General features: G+C 56.6%; 6 protein-coding genes and 1 non-coding gene across 7 annotated transcripts; 3 read left to right on the top strand and 4 right to left on the bottom strand.

Annotated features, from left to right (window-relative positions):
• Nucleotides 1-278: 278 nt before the first annotated feature.
• Nucleotides 279-362, bottom strand: TRAVEDRAFT_t4. Its single transcript has one exon. It is a non-coding gene; the product is annotated as a tRNA-Asp (tRNA).
• Nucleotides 363-424: 62 nt separating this feature from the next.
• TRAVEDRAFT_158236 (uncharacterized protein) lies at nt 425-5,114 on the bottom strand (the record flags this gene model as incomplete). The annotated part of the gene is made up of 10 exons (XM_008034577.1): nt 425-918; nt 984-1,442; nt 1,501-1,638; nt 1,703-2,026; nt 2,089-2,259; nt 2,315-3,356; nt 3,412-3,625; nt 3,679-4,443; nt 4,497-4,567; nt 4,638-5,114. The coding sequence occupies 10 exons, from the start codon at nt 5,112-5,114 to the stop codon at nt 590-592; spliced, it is 3,990 nt and encodes a 1,329-aa protein (XP_008032768.1). The 3' UTR covers nt 425-589.
• A 310-nt stretch (nt 5,115-5,424) lies between these two features.
• On the top strand, nt 5,425-9,036 carry TRAVEDRAFT_158232 (Sec1-like protein). Its single transcript, XM_008034576.1, has 10 exons — nt 5,425-5,541; nt 5,598-5,879; nt 5,933-6,508; nt 6,559-6,812; nt 6,866-7,079; nt 7,129-7,360; nt 7,411-7,572; nt 7,627-7,921; nt 7,977-8,466; nt 8,528-9,036. Exons 3-10 carry the CDS (start codon nt 6,485-6,487, stop codon nt 8,963-8,965), a joined length of 2,109 nt encoding a protein of 702 aa, XP_008032767.1. The 5' UTR covers nt 5,425-5,541; nt 5,598-5,879; nt 5,933-6,484; the 3' UTR covers nt 8,966-9,036.
• Nucleotides 9,037-9,047: 11 nt separating this feature from the next.
• Nucleotides 9,048-10,487, bottom strand: TRAVEDRAFT_138765 (Bax inhibitor family protein). Its single transcript, XM_008034575.1, has 6 exons — nt 10,181-10,487; nt 9,820-10,116; nt 9,639-9,766; nt 9,416-9,586; nt 9,255-9,359; nt 9,048-9,204 (listed from the first exon to the last, which is right to left on the bottom strand). The coding sequence occupies exons 1-6, from the start codon at nt 10,433-10,435 to the stop codon at nt 9,159-9,161; spliced, it is 1,002 nt and encodes a 333-aa protein (XP_008032766.1). The 5' UTR covers nt 10,436-10,487; the 3' UTR covers nt 9,048-9,158.
• Nucleotides 10,488-10,845: 358 nt separating this feature from the next.
• Nucleotides 10,846-13,062, bottom strand: TRAVEDRAFT_111157 (WD40 repeat-like protein; the record flags this gene model as incomplete). Its single annotated transcript, XM_008034574.1, has 10 exons — nt 10,846-10,986; nt 11,044-11,227; nt 11,283-11,504; nt 11,556-11,667; nt 11,721-11,850; nt 11,903-12,140; nt 12,196-12,245; nt 12,295-12,449; nt 12,510-12,938; nt 12,993-13,062. The coding sequence occupies 10 exons, from the start codon at nt 13,060-13,062 to the stop codon at nt 10,846-10,848; spliced, it is 1,731 nt and encodes a 576-aa protein (XP_008032765.1).
• Nucleotides 13,063-13,682: 620 nt separating this feature from the next.
• Nucleotides 13,683-17,755, top strand: TRAVEDRAFT_108826 (WD40 repeat-like protein; the record flags this gene model as incomplete). Its single annotated transcript, XM_008034573.1, has 15 exons — nt 13,683-14,030; nt 14,086-14,161; nt 14,215-14,244; nt 14,296-14,473; nt 14,527-14,545; nt 14,598-14,790; nt 14,840-14,975; nt 15,025-15,412; nt 15,467-15,613; nt 15,666-15,743; nt 15,796-15,951; nt 16,768-16,960; nt 17,013-17,041; nt 17,095-17,161; nt 17,214-17,755. The coding sequence occupies 15 exons, from the start codon at nt 13,683-13,685 to the stop codon at nt 17,753-17,755; spliced, it is 2,580 nt and encodes an 859-aa protein (XP_008032764.1).
• Nucleotides 17,756-18,535: 780 nt separating this feature from the next.
• TRAVEDRAFT_138755 (Arginase/deacetylase) lies at nt 18,536-22,578 on the top strand. The gene is made up of 8 exons (XM_008034572.1): nt 18,536-19,120; nt 19,183-19,343; nt 19,414-19,776; nt 19,843-19,962; nt 20,033-20,073; nt 20,133-21,201; nt 21,254-22,237; nt 22,291-22,578. Exons 1-6 carry the CDS (start codon nt 18,692-18,694, stop codon nt 20,246-20,248), a joined length of 1,230 nt encoding a protein of 409 aa, XP_008032763.1. The 5' UTR covers nt 18,536-18,691; the 3' UTR covers nt 20,249-21,201; nt 21,254-22,237; nt 22,291-22,578.
• Nucleotides 22,579-22,671: the final 93 nt, after the last annotated feature.

Here is a 22,671-nt window from a genome sequence, read left to right as displayed (position 1 = left end):
AGAGGGCAGTGGTGGGAGTAGGTGGAGAGCGTCGTCCGAGACGAGGACGGCTCGGAGGACGCGCTTGAGTTCGGAGGACGAGGAGTCGGAACGCAGACGCGCGCCTATCCAATCTACGCACTCCCGGTCCCACGTGTCCCTCTCTTCCCCGGATCAATAGGGATGCCGAGCGCGGATGGACAGCATAAACCCATGCATCGCACTTGGAGTCGCTGTAACTTTTCTAGAGTCAAGCGACGTCAGCGAGCAGTTGGCGCAAGGATTGCATGCAGCAAAAGCTCTCTGGCGGGGAGTCGAACCCCGCTTTCGCGCGATCCGTACTGGATGACAAGCGCGTGTACTAACCGATATACGACCAGAGAGATGCTCTATCACATTGGACCTAACCCATAGGACCAACCAAAGTACGCGGCAATAGAGACACCTGAATCATGGTCCACGTTTCCAGACTTGTATTACACCGACGCAACACATTGGCATATCGTAAGGCATACAGAGAGTTCATCCTAGCACTACAGTCGTAAATCGTCCGGTAAGTGGTTCCTAAGGAGTAAGAATGGGAGAGCAACGATTCAAATCTATCGCGGGACTACAACGCGTGCGGGGAGCTCGAATGCGGCGACTGCTCGGACGTCTCGGAGCGGCGCGGAGCCACATCCTCCTTTGTGCGTACATCCAATGTCGCAATAAGGTTGTGGTGCCGCAGGAGGTCGCGGGCTTCGGTCCACGAGATACCGTCGACGTCGTTGCTGGGAAGCCAGATCATAGGCGGCGGGGCGAGGAGCTCCGGTGCGTAGAGCACCCCCGCCATCTCCTCGGCGTGGTCGGCGAAAGGGAGGGGAGGGAGATGTGGTGGCGCGTCTGGGTTCGTGCGCGCAGCCCGCTCGGTGGCAGTGAGGTCATCCAGGTTCTCGGTTTCTATGGAATAGTGTTTAATATGCGCATTAGTAACGTGTACTGCAAGGAGTAATTGCACGACTTACCGAGTGGTACAGGACCCCGGCTTTCCGAAGCGGAAGGGGTGACAGCGAGCGTCAGAGACATCATCTCTAACACCGACGCGAACGAGCCTCGTGCACGAGTAGTGTTCCGCGCGGAGCTGACGAGGCTCGTGCTCTCCTCGTCCACGTCTCGTCGCTTCCCAGGCGAGGCAGTATGCTCGAACGTCGCTAGGGAGTCCTGCGTGATCGGGGATAGGGAGCGTCGTCCAGGGACACGTGTTCTCCAGCTGCAGAAGCTCTCCACGATGATAACAACCAGCAAGGCCGCGCCGCACAGGATGCCCCCCTCGATCCAGATCCGACGGCTGAGGAAGATCAGCCCAAGAAGGAGCGGTTGGAAGGCGAGGACGGTGCCGAGGCGGCGAAGAAGCCACATGTGGAGAAGGCCTCCGGTCTGGGATAGTGTGCGTCCATAGACGTAGCCAACGAGGAATCTGTGAGCTAAATACGAATCTCGATCAGCCAGGGTTCTTCGCCAAATTTATAGACGAATACTCACCGATGAGAGTCAGGAGAAGTAGCAACAGAACAGCAGGTGCAAGCAAGGGGAAGATGAGAGCAAAGGCCGAAGCGAAGATGATTGCAAGCACAGCACAACTAGTCGCATATGTCGGATCGTAGGTGCTAGGGTATATGGCTGAGTAGGATATGGGTTAATCACTGTGAAGTCAACTTTGTGAAGCACAAGAGTGCGAACATACCTCGGAAGCGTTGTCGGGGAGTAATGGCCGCCTTCTCCGCACGCAAAACCTTTAACAGTCTGATGGGCTGAAGCAAGAGCAGCCCCGGGAAAATGATAGCAACGTTCAGGACAAGGACGAGGGCGAACGCGCTCATATAGATGGCACCGTTCGCCACCGCCGACGTCTCATCGAGACCGAGGCTGAAAGCGTTGATGGAAAAGAGGATGGCGCCGGTGGCAAACAGCCATATGCCTGCCACCCCCAAGAGCACGTAGAACATGGTCTTGAATTGGAGTAGCTGGGAGCCCGATATCGATACCGTGCGAGACAACGGGGTGAGTTCTAGTTGTAGTTCATGGAGCAATTAGCGTATGACAAAGCTAAACAAGATGAATTTTGCTTACGGTGGAGGATGAGGAAGGCCAGTGAAATGAAAAGTATTGCGGCGACTGCAGCGGCCAAGCTTGAGGCGATCCCACCTCCGAGCTGGTGTCCAGTGACGATCGGCATGAGGAAAGGGAGGTAGTGAGCCACGTCCGGGGCGAGTGCCACTGCCAGTCCAGATACCGCGGTGACTATACCACTTTACATCAATAAAACTTCCAACTGAAAAGGAAAGGATTGACGCACGCCCAACACCAAGCAAAACAGCAACCATGATGACTGCCAGCCACCATATCAAATCTCGCGACCAGTCGCCCTCCCTTTGAAGCTCATCCCAACGAATATCCTCCTTCGCACGTCCTTCGATGAGCTGGATGCCAGGGAGATACCTCAATCCGCGTCCAACCATGAGCCAGCCCTTGATCCTCGCGCCATCCGCGATGTCGTTGTAACACTCCCGCTGCACCTCAGCGATTTCAGTGTTGATAGCCTTGAGCGCCCCTCGACAGCGTCTGATGTCTCGGTATATTTTACTTAGCTCAGCGTGGTCTATCCCGGAGAGCGGGCGCACGTATGGCTGGTGCGGCTGCAGGCGTAAATGCGGTGGAGGTATGTCCGGTGTCCCCGCCCCCGCCGCGCGGTTGCGCATTGGGAACGTTTCGCGGTGCTCATCGACGGGGGCCCCCGCGCCGTTCCGTGTGCGCGGCGGACGCGGGCGGCGGCGTGCCTCGACCGGATACTCCTCGGCGTTCTCGAACGCCTCTGGGTCTTCCTGCATGACATCGTGCCACCCCTCCTCTGGTTCCTCGTCTTCGGGAATGACGTCTGGGTGCTGGTGCGGGTGCTGCAGCCAATCCTGCGGCGGGACGCTGCCTCTAAAGCCCGACGTGTCCCACGAGCTGGTTTGATCGTACCCATATGGAACCGGATCGGTGTCGGGCCCGTCGTCAGTTACGTGCGTGACCTCCGTGACGGGTGTGAGCTCGCCGCTGTGGTCAACTTTGAGCGGGCTGCCCAGAGGAAGGCGCCCGTATGCCGCGGAGTTGCGGTTAACTTCCTGGAATCGACTGCCGACTACGCGCTTGCTGACGCTGTCCGTGAAGCTGGGCTGAAGGGAGCGGCGGGAGGCCGAGGAAGGCAGGTCCCTTTCTGGGTCAGTGAATTGACCACCGGAAATGCCTCCGAGATCGGTGATCTTGTAGAATTGGTACGGCATCACGTATGATGTCGGTGGCAGCGACGACGATCCATACGCAGGGTTCCTACCTCGACGTCTGCGGCGGTGGCTCTGTCGGTAGGCGATCAGTGTCTGCGTATGACATACTCACAGGCACAGTACGTACTGCGGAGCTGGCGAGCGGAAGGGGCCGACTGATGGGAGGCCGGGGTGGACCCTCAGGCTCCTCCTTCGGTGGGGGTACGGGTGGTTCCCAGTCAAGTACAGACGGATCGGGAGTTTCGAGGCGGAAGCTTTGGATGTACTTAGTCTCCGCAACCTCGAGGTTCTCCAAGACCTCGTCCCGCTCGTCAATGAGGAGCGCAAGGTGCCCAGTATCACTAGAACGCGAACATGAGCGGAAGCAAAGCAGCCAGTCTGATTGAATACGCACCCGATTGAGAAAAGCGATTGAACGTCAATTTCAAAGTTGCTCTGCTCCTCGTTGTTGAGCTCCTGCGCGCGTCTGCGACGCCTGGAGCGCGCATTTCTGTCGGCCGCGTCTAAGCAGGAGCTGAGCCCCATCTTCACAAGGTGGTCCTTCAGCTGCTTCTCGCCCCATCCCACAAAGCCCGGGGCGCGCCGCGCACTCAGCCACCCCATCTCGAAGCCCTGACAGCGCACCTCCATCCACCGCTCGCGATACGCCACCGTCCTGTTAAACTCCTTCAGGACCTTCCACAGCACGGGGAGCAGGCCGAGTACGATAGCGAGCACGGTGGCGATGATGATGCGGAGTCGCGCCTTTGGTGCCTCGTCGGTGCCGTCCACGATCTCGCGCGGAAAGAGCGCGACGCTGAGGGTGGTCGTGGTCACCTGACCCGCGTCGAGCAAATGGAGGAGACGGAGGAGGCTGAGGTCTTGCAGAACGGAGTATACCCCGGTGAAGCGAGGTTGAGGAATGGAATGCGCGAGGCATGGGGTGTCGACCATATATAGAGGGAGGAAGCCTGCGAGTGCGAGCACCGTCCAGCCGGCCGCGATAAGGGTGCAGATCCACAGAATGCGTTGGCTGAGTTGCTCATCGGAGGGGAATAGTAGCGCATCCTTTGCGGGTGACCGACCTGCGTCGGACACGTCCGAAGGGAGAGAGGGAACTAGGGGGACGCTGGGAAACAGAAACGCCCAGAAGGACCGGCCCAATGGCTTAGGCCGGAAGCTGGGACGCGTTCATCGAGCGTCCGAGGCGTGTTATGTCGAGCGAAGACTCACCTTTGCTGCACGAACCATTCTCTAAGACCATACACTTGTCGATAGCGAGGGCGTAGAATAGCAAACAATAACTGTTGAAAATCGTCAGAAATTGTGTTCCCGCTCCCGTGCCAGGAAGTATGGCGGCGCAATGCTGCTCACCCATATCAATAAGCCAATAACAGACGGAACAACAAGGGCGGATAGCAGCCCGAGCGAAGACGCGTCTATTCCGTCGCCTATGCAGACGGGATCCACGAGGAGGGCGGCTTGGACGGTCTGGGTGTCGGGAAACGCGGTGAAGACGCGCGAAGAGGTGATCGTAGATTGAGAAAACGTAGTAAATGTCGTAGATGGATCGGAGACAGTGATAGGCACAGATGTGGTGAAGGTCGTGAAGGTAGACGTGAGGGATCCAGGACCGGAGACGGTGGCGCTAGATGGTATGGGCGAAGTCTGCGCGGGGCCGCTGGAGGCTGCCGTCGCAGAAGACGTAGAGGTACTAGTAGAGGGTATCGCTGAGGTCGCTGAGGAGTCGGCAGACGGAGATGAAGCAGTTACGGCAGATGAGGTCTGTGTAGGCAGGAAGGTGGAGCCGTCGCTGGTTGACCACCACTGGTTTTTGAGAGAGGATAGCATAGAGGAATCGTCATGAGCTTGTCGTCGCAGTCGTTGGGTCAAATGAATGACAGAGGAGGTAGAGAGGGTCGTCATGCAGAGAAGCCCGGAGGGCGTGGTATATGGCCGAATACAACGCACTCGCAATCGCAGCGAACCAGAACACCACTCCTCCAACTTCCTCCTCCAGCGTCTCTCCGCTTTCGGCAACTATTACACGCCCATCAACCGGCCATTCCTCGCCACTTCCATCCACGAGAACCCACGCGGCGCACTTACGACGGACTCTATATGCACTATCACACGCGGGCAGAGAAGCAGCAGACTTATTGGCCGATAAAATATGCATGGTATACAGACGATAGCAAGAGATGTCGCGAAGCGGGTTCAATGAGCGTGCGTATGGACGTCTCCACGGTATGCCTAAATTACAGTGGTGGTATGAAGTCTAGACGCGTCCGTGTCTAAGATTCCTGCGCCGAAGTAGAGGTGTGGTAGACTTACCTCCGGGACCAGTGAAGAAGAGGAGAACGGGCAAGGGCATTCGACGCAGGCGCACTATTGTGACTGTTGTCGCTCGGTGATGATAATGGTCCCATCCTTGTGTGTCGTAAGGATTGCACGAGCAGGCTGCAGCCACGGAGCAGCGTCCTCTTCGATGACTGGTGAAGGTAGCCGCTGACTCTGCTTCTTCTGCTTTTTCTGTGACTTCTCCTGGGCGCCGGAGAGAATGACGGTCGAAGAGTCGCCGTCAAGGACTTTCTGCTTGCTTGGAATGCAACCCATCTAGCGGTACACTGAGTGGGTGTCGAATAGTCGATCCAAGAGAGGCTACTGACCAGGACGACGACCAAGGACCGAGAGGGGAGGATGAGAGAGGTGGTGGGTCACTCGCGGACGTATTATTTGAAGAGAACGCGATGCGTTGCGAGGGGGGTATGATCTGCGATACGCCCTGTGGATGATGCAGATGGCTCGCAAGGCGGCGGTGCCACGGCGCGACAGGGTGCGACCGCAGTAATCTCCCCGAGCTCCCAGGTACCGTGGATGGCACTTATTGCTGATTGGACCCGTCTGTCGTCAAAAGGGCGGTTGCGATGATTGGTTCCATCATCGAAGAGACCAATCGCCTAGCAGCAACGTTGCAGGCGGCGGGTCACTCGACGTCGGAGTCGTGGAAGCGGGCCAAGCGGGTCGTCCCCGCCGGGCGCCCCGCCCTCGCGCTCCTCTCCACGTGGCGCGTACACATATGGGCGCTTACGCGTGTCCACTGCGTTGTGCGCTAACGAGGCTAAGGCTGTTACTCCCGTCCTGCTACTCGTCCATCCACGCCTCCCCTTAATACTGGTACTTTGAGCGCATAGGAGGTCTCCAAAGCATATTGGCTCGTCATGGCGAGCAGCGTACTTAAACAGGTATGTGACATGCCATGTTCATCAAGAACAGCCAGCTGAGTATAGTTCAGGCGAATGCAACATCGCCGACCCTCCAAGAGTCTCAAACACACGCCCTTCTAACGCTCCTCAACCTGAACAATCATGTAGAACCATCAAGTAGCCCTATTCAACCCTCTGGCAAGAGCACGAGTGCGCTCAAGGTCTCCGCGCCAAGCGGACCTCCCGTCTGGAAGGTACTCGTGCTAGACCAGTACACCAAGGATGTCCTCGCCACAGTACTACGTGTACAGGACCTCCGAGACGTCGGTGTGACATTGCATGTGTATGTTGCTAGATCTACTAGGGTCTTGCCATGTATTCTTACCTCAACTCCAGTCAACTGCACTCAAACCGTCCCGCATTACCTGATGTGCCTGCTGTGTATTTCGTATCCCCTACGCTCGCGAACATCCGGCGAATAGCCCAGGATCTAGAAAAGAGTCTCTACGAGTCGTTCCATCTCAACTTCGTGGAGCCTCTGCCAAGATCGTTGCTAGAAGACCTCGCAGCAGCTGTAGCGCGCGACGGGACAGGCGAACTCGTTGAGCAGGTGCGTGTCGCTGCAGTCGCGCTTGTCCTTCTGTACTCACAAAACACAGGTCCTGGATCAATATCTCTCCTTCATCGCCCCTTCACCATCTCTGTTCTCTCTCCTTCCTCCACCAGAGTCTACCCCTGCTCCCGGTTCCAATGCCGCTGCGGGTCCCTCAGCCCCGCCTCCGCCTCACTCAACCTATGCGGTGCTCAATTCTCCAGCATCTGCCGAGCAGCAGATAGAGGAGGAGGTCGAGCGTGTCGCGACTGGTCTGTTCAGTGTGGTAGTGACAATGGGTAAGTCCACACATGAGTCAGGTCCACTCGGCTCTCATTCCTGTATACAGGTCACGTCCCAATCATACGCGCTCCAAAGGGGAACGCAGCCGAGATGATCGCGAAGAAGCTGGAGCAGAAGATCCGCGACGCCATTCTCTCTTCAGCACGGTCGCACACGCCTTCGCTATTTGCGCAAGACGCGTCCGGTCTCTCGAACCTCCAACGTCCCCGTGAGTATATATTCCCGGCTCCCTTGTCTGTGCTGGGACTTACAACATGGGCAGTCCTCCTCATCTTGGACCGCAATGTTGACCTGGTCCCCATGCTATCGCACGGCTGGACATACCAGGCACTTGCGTCCGACTGTCTAGAAATGAGACTCAACCGTGTCGTCGTCGCGCAGCCCCAGAAACGGTCATACGACCTGGACTCGAAAGACTTCTTCTGGGCGAAGAACGCGGCAAACCCCTTCCCGCAGGTAGCGGAGGAGATTGACACAGAGCTGAACCGGTACAAGCAGGACGCAGCGGAAATCACGCGTTCTACAGGCGTGAGCGACGTCAACGACATTGCACAAATGTTAGCACCATTCTCCACTAGTTCTTTCCAGTGTCTGACGCCTCATATTCTCTAGGGACTTGTCTGCCAACGCCGCACACCTGAAGACTGCGATCACAGCACTACCCGAACTTACCGCGCGGAAGGCCGTCCTCGACACGCACATGAACATCGCGACCGCGCTGCTCGAGGAGATCAAGCGACGCGGACTCGATGAGCTCTTTAGCACCGAGGAGGCGATCTCGAAGCAGAGCGCGCAGGCGCTCCTCGAGTTCCTCCGTAACCCCAAGGCGGACGTTCACCCCACCCCGGCAGACAAGCTCCGGCTTGTACTTGTCTGGTACCTCTCCGTGCCCGAGACCGCGTACTCACGCGACGACGTTGCGGAGCTTGAGAAGGAGCTCAAGGCGGCCGGCGCGGACGTGTCTGCGTTTGACTACGTGCGGCGGACGCGCGAGATCATGAAGATGACCGCGCCGAACGCTTTGGGTGCCTCCACACCTGTGCCTGGTGCGAGCACCCCGGGTGGCGAGCTCTTCAAGGGCTTCAGCGCGCTCAGCAACAGGGTATATACCAAATTGTCACCCCATATCCATTCTATGTGCTCACCGTGATTAACTTCTCCAGCTCACTGACCGGCTGAAAGACGGTGGCCTGGAGAACCTCATCTCGGGCGTAAAGAACTTCCTGCCCGCGAACAAGCTGTTCCCCGTCACCCGCCTAACAGAAGCACTTATGGACCCATCCGCCGCATCGAACCAATCGCTACAGGAGACGGACGACTACATCTTCCTCGACCCCCGCGCATCGCGCAACCAGAATACCGGGCTTGGTATCTCTGGAGTGGGTGCTCCTGGTGGCGCAGGCGGAGGCAGCCGCGGGCGCCGCATGGCGTTCTCGGAGGGCGTTGTGTTTGTCGTAGGCGGGGCCGGGTACGTCGAGTACGGAAACATCGAGGAGTGGGCGAAGAAGACGGGTAAGCGCGTGGCGTATGGCGGGACGGAGATCGTGGACCCCGGAGGGTTCGTGCAGATTCTGGAGAACCTTGGCAAGGCTACTGCTTAGACAGGGGCGTCGTTAGTATACTTGTTTGTCCGAGACGCTTCGCTATATAATGCACTCCCTTTGGATTGTCGGACGTATTTTTGGAGAGTGATGTTGATGCAAACATATATACTAATTACAGGGGTCGGAATGCAATACGAAAGCCTGTTACAAATGTGCTACGATCGATACAAGAAGGCGTGATGACTCTCGCTCACTTCCGCGACTGCTGCTGGGCAAGAATCTGTACCATTCGGATGCTGCAAGGGTTGAGTGTTCTGCATTCAGGGATGGAGGTATATGTGCTCACAAGATGTTGATCATGTCCAACTGGAGGGCAATCGACTCCTTCAGGGGGTCATTGGCAATCTTGCCTGCCTCAGCCAACCGGGCATTGCGCAAGATTTTCTGGGTGCTGCAGGGAGGGATCAGCATGTAAATACCCGTTAGGTCAATAGAAGGAGCACGCACTCGTAGAGGACAAAGCCGCTGAATACCGCAAGACCGCCGTACAGGGAGATAGCCTCAGTAATAGCCAGTCCACGCATGCCGAGGGGAAGGGCCATAGGAGCAAGCGAGCTCAGAGCGACAACCGTTACGCCAGCGAGAAGAGGACCACCCATGTACAGGTAGGTGTCGTTCCTGACAGTCCCGGTCAGTGACGAGCAAATCTTGGACAATGGCACAAACTCACTTGGCGGTCGCGCCAACGTAGGACAGCGAGCCGACAACACCGCAGGTGTAGAGCGCGGCACGCGACAGGATGGCGGGGCTGAAGAAGAAGAGCGGGCTAAGGGTAGCCGCTTGGCAAGCGTTGAAGCCCTGCGCACTGTAAGTACGTATGCCCTCTACTGCTACCAGCACTGGGCACTTACCAGCCAGAAGGCATGCTTCAAGACAGTGTTCTCTGGGGGAGTGTACATAGCTCCCATCATCGTCCCAATGGAACCGACCAGGCTGACACCGAGCACGACCCACGGGTTCGCCGACATAAGACGGAAGGCGAAGCCATTCTTGAACAGTGTCCGGGCGACAATGGCAGTAATGGCGAGCCCTCCACCGGTGTACTGGAAGCTCTGGTGCAGGTACGACTGCTCAGCTGCAGAGAGGCCGTCGCGCGTTTCCCGGTTGAGGAACACGTTCACTCCCACAATTGTGCCCGCAACAGTAGCCTACATTGATCGTAAGAGTTGAGCAACGTACTTCGGCCTCGAAGGGGGCACCGCGGGTACTCACGGCAGTGATTCCAAACCGCTTCCATGATTCCGCCTGGGACGGCTTGTAGACCACAGGGTTCGCGTCGGTGATGAAAGTTCGCGACTGTCGCGTGAAGAAGGACGGCGAGAGCGGTGATCGTTTGAAGGAGCCCAGGACGTTTGGCCGGAGGCTGCTGTAAAGGCGGAAGCTGGCCATCTGCGGATTCCGGGCTGCCTGTGAGAAGGCAGAGCTCGCGAGAGGGCGGGCAGCGGAGACGAAGCCTATGCGAAGCATTGCAGAATATTAGAAGAACGTATAGCAGAGAGTGGGTGTGTCCGAGCGGGCGAGAGAGAACGTGCAGGTAGAGAGAGGTGGGTGGCCAAACGGCGATGACATATGTATACGGCGCTAGACTCGCGGCCGCCCGGCGCGGCACTTCACGATCTCTCCAGAACCGCGGAGCCCGGAACGTCGCAGAAATGCAGCCATTCCGAACGCGGGCATTTGCAGCAAACGACAACCTTGAGACAACATAACTACGGTACAAGCTATACTAGTATCGGGCACAAAAACATAGGTGAAGGATAAATACATGTACAGGAGCAGGGTACCAGCGTGGAATAACGTCAACGACGAGAGCAAAATTAAGGGCTGTACATATATCATACCATACACCACCATGCGTCCATCGAGAGGGGAACAAATTACTGTAGCTCGGGCACTGCCATGGCATCTATCACGACAACAGAATGGTCCTCCAGCGCCATAGCTATCCTGTTCGCGAAGTCGGACAGTTGCCACGATAACTCGAAGATACCGCTTTTGCTGGCGTTGTACGACCACCGCTTCCTTCTGGTCTGCAGTATCATTCATAAGCTGAGTATAGCATATAAATTTTCAACCCATCGTCTACTACTCACCCGCGCATCGTATATGTATATCCAGCCATCTCCTCCGGCGGAAGCGAACAGCCGACCGTCCGGACTGAATGCCAGATTATAGACGTGTTTCTTGTGATCATTGTACACTCGAAGACATTGGCCTGTAACGGTGTCCCACAGCCTTGCAGAGCGGTCGAAGGATGATCTGCATGGTGCAAGGCGTGAGCATGATGCACTTTCTGCATGGGATGCATACTGACGTGACAAGAAGTTCGTGCTCGAGCTCAGCTGTGCATGGTTGCCAAACCAGGTTGCTGACCTGCCCCTTGTGGCCCGCTAGGGTCATGACACGGTCGTCAGGCTCACGGCCGTAGACTATATCTTGAATATTCCAGATGCGAGCAGTTTTGTCGTCGGAACAAGAAGCCAGCTTGGTCCGAGGGATGTTGACCCTGAGCTGATTGACTTCGCCTGTGTGGCCGCTAGGGTTGCACGGTGAGATATGAAATATCTCACCGTAGTATACCACTTACACGAGCGTCTTCAATGGTGTGGGATTGTCGACGTTCATGATCTTCACCAGACCGTCTGAGCCGCTAGTTGCGAACACTGATTCGGTTAGCCAGTCGACATCGAGACAACATTCTGCAATGTGCTCGTCAGCACGCGCTCCGCCACAATGTACTTGGGTGACATACTTTCATGCGCGCTGAATTGCCGGTGTAACCGTTTCCCCTTCACGTCCCAAATGCAGGCAGATCCATCCAAACTTGCGCTGGCAAGCCATCGCCCTCCCGGAGAGAAGCGTGCCGCGAATATAGGCCCCTTCTCAACAAGCAGTCAGCAGAGGGAAACCGAGGTTGAGCTCATTCGAGCTTACATCGTGTTGGGCGTGGCTGAAATAGAGTTTGCCATTTGCATCGCAGATGCGAAGGACTGAGTCGTAACAGCCGATAGCAAGAAGAGTGCCATCTTTGGACCAGTCAAGGGATGTGAGGTCCCCTGATTCCTGATTCGGGGTAAACGTGCATGTGCGCGGGGGGTCGACTTGTGAAGGCATATATCCGTATTTATCAGCAACTGGGACGCTCCAGAGGTGTACTACGCTGTCCCGCGAGCTGTAAGTAAGGTGAGCCCCTAGCTATTACTAAAGAACTGAAAGATGCAACGAACCCAGACGCCAAAAGTGTTTTGTCGACAGGGTTCCAGGAGCAGACAAATACCTAGAGAATATCAGATGGCCGCATGTGTATGATCATACTAGACACAAACCTCGGCCTTGTGAGCCTTTAACACTTGCAGTTGTTTGCGTTTGGTCTTCTCTGCCGTTTCAGGAAGAATGGGCTCATCTGCTTCGTGGGTCGCTGTTGCAGCCGCAGATGCGCTGCCCGTACCGGTAGATGTCGTATGAGGACCAGCATGCAGAGCTTGAAAGGGAACACGTCGGTCTATTGGGAATAGCCAAGATACATGACGGGGCAACCTACATTCTACGGAAGGCCCCGACCCCACGTCTACGTCTACTTCGATAGGCGAACTGGTCTTCGCACGTTTCTCCTTCGAGGCCTCATCTCGTGTCGGAGTTCCACTGGCTTTCCGCTTCAGGGAGTTGTCCAAAGGTGAATGGCGGTGAGACAAAGGGCCACCGTTGGGTACGTTGCTGCCCGAAGCATGTGGGGGCGGCGGGGGCGGGGCATTACGAGATGGTTCGGAGCAGACGTGACGTTCCAAGATACTGAAAGGGTTCTGACACGAGAGTTTCATGCTGTCGCCTCTCCAGTGGGCCTCCACCTCGGAGAACAGCAAAGCCTTGCTGAGAAGCTCGATCAGCTCTCCACGTGGCACATGCTTCCGAAAGTGTTGTGAGTGCTCGATGTGGGACTCTGCGCGCAAGACGAACGCGCTGTGTTGAAAACCTGGATAAAGAATGAGTGGTGCGGCGACAAAGTCGGGAGGTTGTGGGCGCGCACCGCTGTCTCTGAAGTACGCATATATCAAGCAATTGACCTCGTCGGCCGTAATCTGGAGGGGGTCGATCATGACAACAGCATATACGAGTGGCGGGGAGACACAGCGAGAGATATGTTAATGGAGCAAAGCGAAGGTGGACTTTGCGAAATGCAGACCCCAACCACAGCCTAGCTAGGTATGGTGGCGTCTAACCACTCTTTCCGGGCGGAGCTTGTCGGAATCCGTGTCGGAGATCTGCCCTACTCCCACGAAGGTTCGTAGATTAGATAAGGGTGGGGAGGTGGCGAATGCGGGGTCGTCTCGGCGGTAGCGGAAGGTGATGCATATGCTTGCTCAGCAGTGCCGGTCGGATGTTCTATCTAAAGCGCATATACCCTCCTTCTCTCACCGTCCGCGGTGAGCTCTATACTGCCTGTGTCTAAGACGCCATGGACCGCGACCAGGATACCCAACATGAGGAGGGGCACCAGCCGTTGCACCTGCAAGAACTGTTTGCCGACGCAGACACAACTGGTGGCCGGGAAAGGTTACAGCGGATTCTTGACGGTATGTCATGAAGTTCTTCAGATTGACCTATCGGCTCATGCAAACCAATTCAAGCCATCTTAGAGCTACAGGGCGTGCAAACCACACGCAGCGATGGGGAGCGCATCTCTGCTACCCTTTCCATAGAAGACCTACAGCGTCTCATGGCCATCTTCGGCGCCGGGGGCGCTGGCTCCCGTACCGCTGAGCTTTTGAATGAAGAACTAGAGGATGATGATGACGACCCGGACTACGTTGAAGAAGATGACGATGAAGAAGCAGAAGTGAACTACCTCGGCACTGGCCCTCATTACGCTCGCTTTGACCGTTCGCGAAACTGGTGGCCGAAGATCACAGAGCCCACAGAGCAGGGCCTATCTCTCCTCTTGAACGGCGAGTTTGGAAGAGTCAGGCATCAAGTGAATGCACGGAGTGGACGCAAGAACGTGACGCGCAGTCTCTTCAATCGAGGTTTGAGCGCACGACCCACGTATAAGGAGGATATCGCAAGTGTGCGCACATACTCTATATAACCCATGAGTACGTCTAACGCGACACGTCCAAAAGGAAATATTGCCCAACTCAAGTGGTACAGCCGTGGCATCGTACCCTGCTAACGCCTACGTCGGCCAGTACTCGTCCGGTATGTCATTACGACAACTGTGCGCCGATGGGCAGCTAACACAATCCTACCAGACTCTGCTTTCTACTACACGTGTGTCAGAAGTAAGCTTTATATTGCAGGCTCGTTGACAGTATCTCACAAATTGCGTATAGATTTCCGGCTTCATGTGTATGATACCAAGGCACCATTCAAGACACAGAGAGCCGCCAGGCTCCCGCGACAAGAATACGACGATGGCCATACGACGACAATGGAGGTCATCAAGACCATTCAGGCAGCCCCCGGACGCTGGACAATCACGGACTCACATCTGAGCCCCGACAACCAGCGGTAAGGTTTCGCTATCGTCCAAATCTGTACGTATACTAACCCTCGACCTCTAGAATGATTTATGCGTCAATAGTAAGAACACACGTCGCCTCCTATTCTATACAACGACTCACCTCTCTGTCAGTCTAGTACAGTATACATGACATCCACGCTCGATGCGTCCACGGAGCAGGTACCCATATCCTTCAAGGATCCGGCCCCGGCGCGACGTCGTGGATGGAATGACTATGACGAAGAAGACCACTTTGGTATCTGGAGCTGCAAGTTTTCCGCCGATGGCAAGGAGGTCATTGCGGGTGGCAGTAGTATGATATTTGGTATGTTACCATTCCGATCCGAGGACAATATACACTGATACATATCCAGTCTATGACCTGGTGGCCGACAAGCGTACGGTCAAGATTGCTGCACATTCAGACGATGTCAACAGCTGTTGTTGGGCCGATACAGCGTCTGGGAACGTCCTCATCAGCGCCTCAGACGACACCTTCGTCAAAGTCTGGTATGCAGGCAAATATATGCGGCCGGACCATTCATTGAACCTGCTATAGGGATCGTCGATCATTAGCGGACACGAGAAAACCCTCAGGTGTGCTCATCGGCCACACCGAGGGCATCACATACGTTTCTGCAAAGGGTGACGGCCGCTACGTGATCTCGAACGGCAAAGACCAAATCCTCCGGCTTTGGGATTTGCGCATGATGAGAAGTAACAGCGACTTCGAGAGCGTCGCGAAGCAGCACTACGGCGTTCCACACTTCGACTACAGAGCAGAAAGCTACCCCCAGCCCAGACACAAGGCCCACCCGCTCGATTGCAGTGTCATGAAGTTCACCGGCCACGAGGTCCTGCGCACCCTCATCCGGTGTCATTTCAGTCCTGCGGAGACCACCGGCCAGCAGTACATCTATTCCGGCTCGTCTGATGGAAGGATACATGTAAGCCAGTACGCAACACTGACTATCTATCCTCTCACTCACTCTGCGCATTAGATCTGGTCTTTGGACGGACGGGTCGTGGAGGTGCTCGATCGGTCATATACCTTGCCAATGGCGCTGGACCCGACTGGTGCCGATCCCGCGGATATCACCCCTTCCCGCGTTCAGCCATGTGTAAGGGACGTCAGTTGGCATTCACAGGTAAGTCGTGGGTGATATATTTGAGGTCCCCCTTCTTACACGGACGCCACAGCAACCTATTCTTATGAGCACAGGATGGCTGGGTCGCCGCTGGGGTATGTCAGAAGGCAGTGTCATCGCTAGGCACGAGGTGCGTTTTGCTTGCGTCTGCGATGATCTCCAGCTCACTAGCGCTGCTATAGTTCAAAGGGATGTCGAAGCTCAAAGGCGGTCTGGAGGACTGGGTTGCACAGGAGAGGGCGGAACGTTCGGACCGCGCGCGACGCCGTGCCCAGCGATCCGGCATGCCTGGGGCCTTCGAAGCTGAGGGAGACAGCATGGACACGTCCGAGGAGGAGGTATTCTAGAGGTAGGCATCTTACAACCCGCTCTGTATGGGCGTATTGGGGGAGCTGCTCTATGGATAGTTGTAATTGTATTAGTATGCTTTTGTTCAGGCCGTCGTCGCTTTGGAATCACAGTTGTTGCAGTCCTAGTTGTTACAGTTCCTTGACAAACACAAGGCCGTGCCGAACGCCAGTGAGTTTCAATTGTGTGCGCAGCCTACCCGAATAGAGACTCGAGTCTTGGCGCGGAAGGTGCCAGACTGCCAGTGGCTGTAACACAGCCTCTGCTACCTGCTTGCCTCCGCCCACCAGCTATAAGAACGTGGGCTAAGTAAGGCGCTGCGGTCCCCGCACACCCGCTGAGAATGATCCCTCAAATTGGGGGAGAGGCGTGTCGGAGTGATACTAATTGCGTGATATGCGGCCAAGCTCGAAAGCCCAGCTGATACGTCGCAGCGGTTTGTAGTTTTTTTGCTCGTGAATGTGACTTGAATGATTTGGAATTGATAGGTTTTACACCCCCAAGAAGCCCTGGCTCTCTGAGCCTTGCGAGCAGCGATGTCTCGATATGAGTCTCACCGTAAGTAGAGATACGGGCAGCACACTAAGCCTGATGCTCAGTCGCTGGCAGCGACACCGCTGCGTTGAGGGGAGACACGTGGATGCCACGCGGATTATTCCCATATGTAGAGGCGTGTGAAAACTGGACGCGCAAGAGGTACAGCCACGGCCGTGAAAAGGTGGAAATCCTGCACGGGATGATAAGCCGAATAATCCTACGGATCATTCTCAATGGTCATCACAGGCGACGACGCAGATGAGCCCAAGAACGAGATGCAGCTCCCCGCAACCGACACTGTTGTCCCACTTGCTGTCGAACTGAACTCCTATGGCTTTCCGCAGGGCTACTTCATGCTGCGGTCCTTCGGAACAGGTCGGCTCCTCGACGTCGCTCAGGGACACCTGGAGGATGGGACAGAGGTTATCCTCTGGCCTGCCACCGAAACCTCCCAGGTCGAATGTCAGTCTCGAAAGCCCTGTGTGGTAGAATGTAGCTCATATCCATCCGGCAGCGATGAGACGACCAGATAGCAATAATCAGGTTAGTATCCACCAGTATTTCTACGATGATGTACATACCTTGAACTCGTACAGGTCTTCTTCATCGACATATCTGGTGCACTGTCGTCCAGACACTCCGGACATGCTATTGATGTTGAGAGTACGTTTCACAATCACCACACTTGTCGAAGATCTCACATTGTATGCCGTAGAGGAGAAGCTCGTCCTGCGCCACCGCAGACCAGTCTCGTACCCGTTCCCGAACGTGTACTCCCACACGCTCCCGCGCTTCGTCTACCATCCTGAGACAAAGGAGATAACCGTGGTCTTCGCGAGTGACCCGTCCTTCTCCGCCTCTCGAAGGGACAGCAGCTCCGGGGCATGGAAGGAGAAGACGTACTACCTGACCTCGGTCCCCGTCCGTCAGCCTCCCACCATAATCGACAACGCCTCTGCACTCCTCAACTCCGCGTACACGACCTCTCTTTCACTCTTTGGCAAGGCGGGCTCCAAGGCCACGCCAGACCAGGTCTTCGACGGCGAAATCGACCTGACGGAGAACGATCTCGCCGAGCAGGACCGTAACGAGGCGGAGGAGATCGACGATTCGCTGGAGCCCCTGCGCCCCGTCAAGGTCATCGCACTCACTGCGGAAGAGGCTGCAAACGCGAGCGAGCAGGCGAAGGCGCGGAGGCAGTGGGAGTTCTTGCCTCTGCGGATTTCGAAGCACCGCACGGGGATGCCGTCTCAGTGACCGTTGTTTCATCCCTCAGCTGAAGTTGGGTCTTCTTGGATTCACTGTATCACATTGGTTTGGTTGTTGTATATATACGCCCCCTGTAAAATATCCTATCTCTGAGCGTAGCATTACAGCTGGTCCTGAAAATGATGAGACAGGTGACAGAACTTTTTCGGGCTCCGAGCAGGTTTGCATCTTCCGACGTATCTTCCGACGCATCTTCCAAGTCATAAGCGCCCGTGCTCTCGCAGCCTTTCATCGACTTTTTAAAGGTTTTCGTGGCTGAGCATCAGTTCTTGATTTTGTATCAATTACGCTCCGTGTTTCTGACGTCCTCTATTTTTCATGGAGGCGTTCGTTCTAAACTGAAGCACATAGCGCAGTCGGAAGTGAGTCTTGGCTCTGGCGGGCCCCTTCCATGCCCACCCCCGCTAAATCAAAAAGCTTAAAATTCTGAAATTCGTACAAGGGAACATTACAAGCTCTCGCAAGGTATTGAGGGTGTTTCATTCCTCATTATTGTACATGATCTGCTATGACAACCTCGAAAGGTGGCAAGCATCTGGGCGCCTATGGCTCGGAAGATTGGCTCGGAAGACTTGCTGGAACCTTTGTGACATCTCTTGCGAAAAAAGGTTCTGTCACCTGTCTCATCATTTTCAGGACTAGCTGTAAGAAGTGGCTGAATTCAAGCGGATTGGGAGAACTTACGATCATTTGATCGAGTCAGACGCTCATGGTGCGACGCGCGGGTGCCCGCCGCGGCCGCTTGCAAGTCTTGCCTATCGTCAACCCCAGCTGCCGCGATACAGCTCTGACTCCTGTTGAATATATACCCAACGCCCTGGCCACAGACTTAAAGTCAAATAGACGTAGCGTCGCCCTCCAGACACCCACAGAGCACAACTTGAGACGACACCTGCGGCGGACCATCCTCAGATCTCTCTCCCGATGTTCAAGTTGCTCCGTCTTGTCTCTCTCGCCCTCCTCGTGGGCGCGCCTTCTGCGTGGTCTCACCAGCACGGACACGACGAACAGGCACCGTTGTTCGACGCCCATGACTTCGCATCCAAGTCTGGCTCCAATGGCTCTCCTACCTGGACAGAGAAGTATGGCAAACAGATCGACCAGACCTTCTCTGGGCCGCTCTCCTTCTCGCATCTCCCCTACTCGCTCTGCTTGGAAGATGACAGTGCGGTGTTCGACGTCGCCGTGCTGGGGATGCCCTTCGACACCGCGGTGACATACCGTCCGGGAGCGCGCTTTGGACCGTTTGCTATCCGCTCCGGCAGCAGGCGGCAGCGCGAGCAGCGGGGATACACCCTCTCGTGGAAGAACAACCCCTACGAGCTTGGCTCGAAGATCATTGACTGCGGTGATGTATGGACATGTTTATGCTTAATAGCAGGCCTAGACGTGCTTATAACGTTTGTAAACACCAGGTCCCCGTCAGCCCGTTCGACAATGCCCTGGCGGTCGACCAAATGGAGGTGGCCTACGACACGCTTCTTTCCCGCCCGGTGGCCAGCGACGAATCAACCGCACTCACTTCAGTGACCCAGCGTCTGGCACTAGACGGCAAGCAGCACCCGCGCATCGTCAGGTATGCAGCCTGAACGGAAGCCTCTATATATGAGATGACGCATCTAGCTAACATGATACTCGCATTTCAGCCTCGGAGGCGACCACACGATCGTGCTCCCAATCCTGCGCTCGCTCAACAAGGTCTACGGCCCCGTGTCCGTCATCCACTTCGACGCGCACCTCGACACCTGGCCCGCATACCCGGGCACGAGCACGGAGCAGTCGCGCGTCACGCACGGCACCTTCTTCTACCTCGCGCGCGAGGAGGGTCTCATGACGAACACGAGCATCCACGCCGGCATCCGCTGCAAGCTCGCGGGCATCGCGGACCTCGAGAACGACGAGGCCGTCGGCTTCCAGCTGATCTCCACGGACGACATCGACGACTATGGCGTCTTGGCGATCATCAAGCGCATCCGCGAGCGCGTCGGCGACTCGCCCGTGTACCTCAGGTACGGTAGCCACACGTCTCCCGCGAGTGTATAGAGAGCTGACGTCTGTCTGTTTAACACTGCTAGTCTTGACATCGACGTGATTGACCCTGGACTCGCGCCCGCCACCGGGACGCCCGAGGCGGGTGGGTGGACGACGCGTGAAGTCAAGCGCATCATCCGGGGCCTTGCTGGGCTCAACTTCGTGTCAGTACACACTCCTCCTCGTCCTCGTCTTCAGGTTTGACGGTTGCTGAGAAATGATTTCCTTGTGCAGCGGTGCCGACATCGTTGAGGTCTCGCCTGCGTACGACAACGGTCAGTCAAGCCCTTCACCATGTTACGCTAATTGAAGGCTGACATTGGGACACTTACAGCTGAGATCACCGGTATCGCAGCGGCGGATATCGTGCACGACTTCCTTGCCATGCTGCTCTCCTCCACTCCCCCCACCCCTCACAGCATATGGGGCCCTGCAAAAGACGAGCTCTAATGCTCGAATTCATCTATGCCATGAAAATACGCCTCGGTCCGAGACGTACTGCGGACAAGACACAATGTATCAGTCGAGCATAGCACCTGGAATACACCCCTATGTAAACTCGCGCTTGGAAGGCAGAACGTGCATCCTATTGTACATCCTTACACAAGTAACGAACGCCCAAGGTCGATTGGAAGAATAATTACGACATAGTGTACGGGAGGTGGCAAGAGTGTCCGGGTGCACGGCGAGCGTGCGCGAAGCCTGCAGAGCTGAGAAGAGTCGAAGGGGTCTGCAAGGTAGAAGGGGGTGACCTGATCGTATCGTGCGCATCGTGAATGTCCGTAAATAGGTTAAGCAAATCTGTCTGTCGATGGCCCCTCCGCCAGGCCTCTACCGCTTCGCGCCCCACTGCCCTGGGGGCTGCGACGTCGCGGCGTCGTACATGGGCGGTGCATCTTCGTGCTCCGCGTGCTCCTGCACCGGCGACTCGACGATCGGCGCAGGCATCGACGGGTTCGGTCCGCGGGGACCCCTTGGGCTCGTCGGCTGACTCATTCCCCCGGACACGTTCGTGTTTATCGGTGCGGGTGCCGATGTGTACGCCGTGGATCCACTGTATGTTGACGGCGCGCTCGGCGCTGGGGACGGTCCGCCGTACTGCGGATAGGGAGATGTGCTGGGCGCGGGGACGACGTTCGAGCCGTATCCGCCGCCACCGAGCGTGTAGTTGCGCTCTGGAGGCGCGAGCGGCGGAACGTATGAGCTCTGCGCACGGTACGGGTTCGTGCCGGAGCCACCGCTCGGCGGTGGCGAGGCTGGGCTGGCGTTCATGTACGATGTGGCGTTGTATACGTCCGCGCTAAAGTTCGACTGCGGCATTGGAGGCGGCTGCGCGGCGAATGGATCGGCAGGGGGGTTCTGGTAGTCGGAGGCGTATTGCTGGTGGGTGACGGCAGAGTGGTCTGTAGTGCCGTTAGCGATCATTTCTACACTTTGATTTCACTTGATACTCACATGAGGAACCGCGAGCGGGGTGGCTGTACGATTGCGCGGTCGGTTGTTGCTGGTGACCGTACTGGCCGTAGGGTGCACTGTTGAGGTACGACGCACCAACAGCGGCTGCTGCGGGTGCCGCACCAGGGGGAAGGGCGTAGGGGTCTGCGTATGTGCTTTGGGCGTATGCAGACGTGCCTTGAGTGTGCCCGCTGCCTTGCCTCGAAGGATAAGTGTTCTTGGGCTGAGCCGGGGCGTTGTAGTAGTCATCCACCGCGCGCGTGCCAGGTGTTGCCTGAGCGTATCCGCCAGCATAGCGCGACGGCGCCTGGTTCGCCTGGCGAGAGTAGGCTGCGGTCCCGGCGCCGAGGCCAGCGCCGCCGGACGGCTGGTTCGGGTTGTACGGGAGGACTTCGCCACCCTCCTCGATGAACTGCTCGTCAGACTTCGAGGTCAACGGCTGGCGCTCGTATTCCTGGAAAGCCGGGAGACCAACTTCAGTCTTGCCCGCAGCCTGGCGGGCCTTCCTGTCTGCCTCTGCTTTCACCGCCTCCAGACGCATCTGGTCCGAGTACTGGCCGTCGGGTCCGGGACGTTCCTCCCTGTCACGACCGCGGCCGGATGGCCGGCGGCTGATGCAGCATCTGCCGAGTCCGTAGAAGCATCCGGCGAAGAAGAGCAGGAGGAAAGCAGCGAGCGTCAACCAGATAGAGATGCCCATCTCGGCGTGTCCGCCCGAAACATTGTTCACGCGCGACTTGGTGAGGAAGAAGAGGACGAGGTCGAAGATGAAGGCCGTCATGGCGATGGTCGCGGAGAATCCGGAGATGCAGGTGCTGCAGTAGGTCATGGACATCTCGCGGACGTGGGCGAGAAGACCGAAGACTGAGGAGATGCCAGCGAGCACGAGTGCAACGATGTGAAGGACGAGTGCGTAGGTGACCCATTTGACAAGCACGCTGGGGATTTTGATGATAGTGTTGTCGCCCAGGAGGGCGTTTACGTCTGAAGAGGGATGCTATAGCTCGGACTGAAGGGGCTTGCAGCGTAAGACTCACCAAGCTGGTATCCCACCGATGGTTTCGAACATGTCGTACCGTTAGGCAATGTTAAGCAGTATCCCAGTGTTCCAAAGGTGACAGACTCGGTGCTGCCATCTACTGTGACCGAGGCCTTGAGGAAATAGACAGACTTGATGATGGGGACATTGAAGGAGACCACAGCTAGAAGGATGGTCGCGATGAGGGTGACAAGAAAGCCTGGGGTCGCAGGGCGCAGGAGACCCATCGTGCAGCAAAGGTAGAGAAACCGATGGGTGTGTAGAAGAGGAAAAAGGGATGGGGGATAGGGAAGGAAGATGAGAGATGGAGGAGGGGACTGCGGGGAGTAGAGCTCGGACACGAACGAAGGCTGTGTCCGACGAGCTTCCTCAGGCGGAG

This window comes from Trametes versicolor (genome assembly GCF_000271585.1).
Source record: "Trametes versicolor FP-101664 SS1 unplaced genomic scaffold TRAVEscaffold_1, whole genome shotgun sequence".
NCBI classification, from domain to species: domain Eukaryota; kingdom Fungi; phylum Basidiomycota; class Agaricomycetes; order Polyporales; family Polyporaceae; genus Trametes; species Trametes versicolor.
This window is presented reverse-complemented; position numbering and strand designations above follow the sequence as displayed.

What these genes read in the sequence shown, in the direction of transcription:
- TRAVEDRAFT_138755 (XM_008034572.1), top strand. Translation starts at nt 18,692, where the DNA reads ATGTTCAAGTTGCTCCGTCTTGTCTCTCTCGCCCTCCTCGTGGGCGCG. An exon ending in AGATCATTGACTGCGGTGAT is followed by an intron (nt 19,121 to 19,182) that starts GTATGGACATGT and finishes TGTAAACACCAG; the next exon opens with GTCCCCGTCAGCCCGTTCGA. An exon ending in GACTCGCCCGTGTACCTCAG is followed by an intron (nt 19,777 to 19,842) that starts GTACGGTAGCCA and finishes TAACACTGCTAG; the next exon opens with TCTTGACATCGACGTGATTG.
- TRAVEDRAFT_158232 (XM_008034576.1), top strand. Translation starts at nt 6,485, where the DNA reads ATGGCGAGCAGCGTACTTAAACAG. An exon ending in CAGTGTGGTAGTGACAATGG is followed by an intron (nt 7,361 to 7,410) that starts GTAAGTCCACAC and finishes TCCTGTATACAG; the next exon opens with GTCACGTCCCAATCATACGC. An exon ending in TCAGCGCGCTCAGCAACAGG is followed by an intron (nt 8,467 to 8,527) that starts GTATATACCAAA and finishes TAACTTCTCCAG; the next exon opens with CTCACTGACCGGCTGAAAGA.
- TRAVEDRAFT_138765 (XM_008034575.1), bottom strand. Translation starts at nt 10,435, where the DNA reads ATGCTTCGCATAGGCTTCGTCTCCGCTGCCCGCCCTCTCGCGAGCTCT. An exon ending in AGCGGCTTTGTCCTCTACGA is followed by an intron (nt 9,360 to 9,415) that starts GTGCGTGCTCCT and finishes CCCTCCCTGCAG; the next exon opens with CACCCAGAAAATCTTGCGCA. An exon ending in TTGGACATGATCAACATCTT is followed by an intron (nt 9,205 to 9,254) that starts GTGAGCACATAT and finishes CAACCCTTGCAG; the next exon opens with CATCCGAATGGTACAGATTC.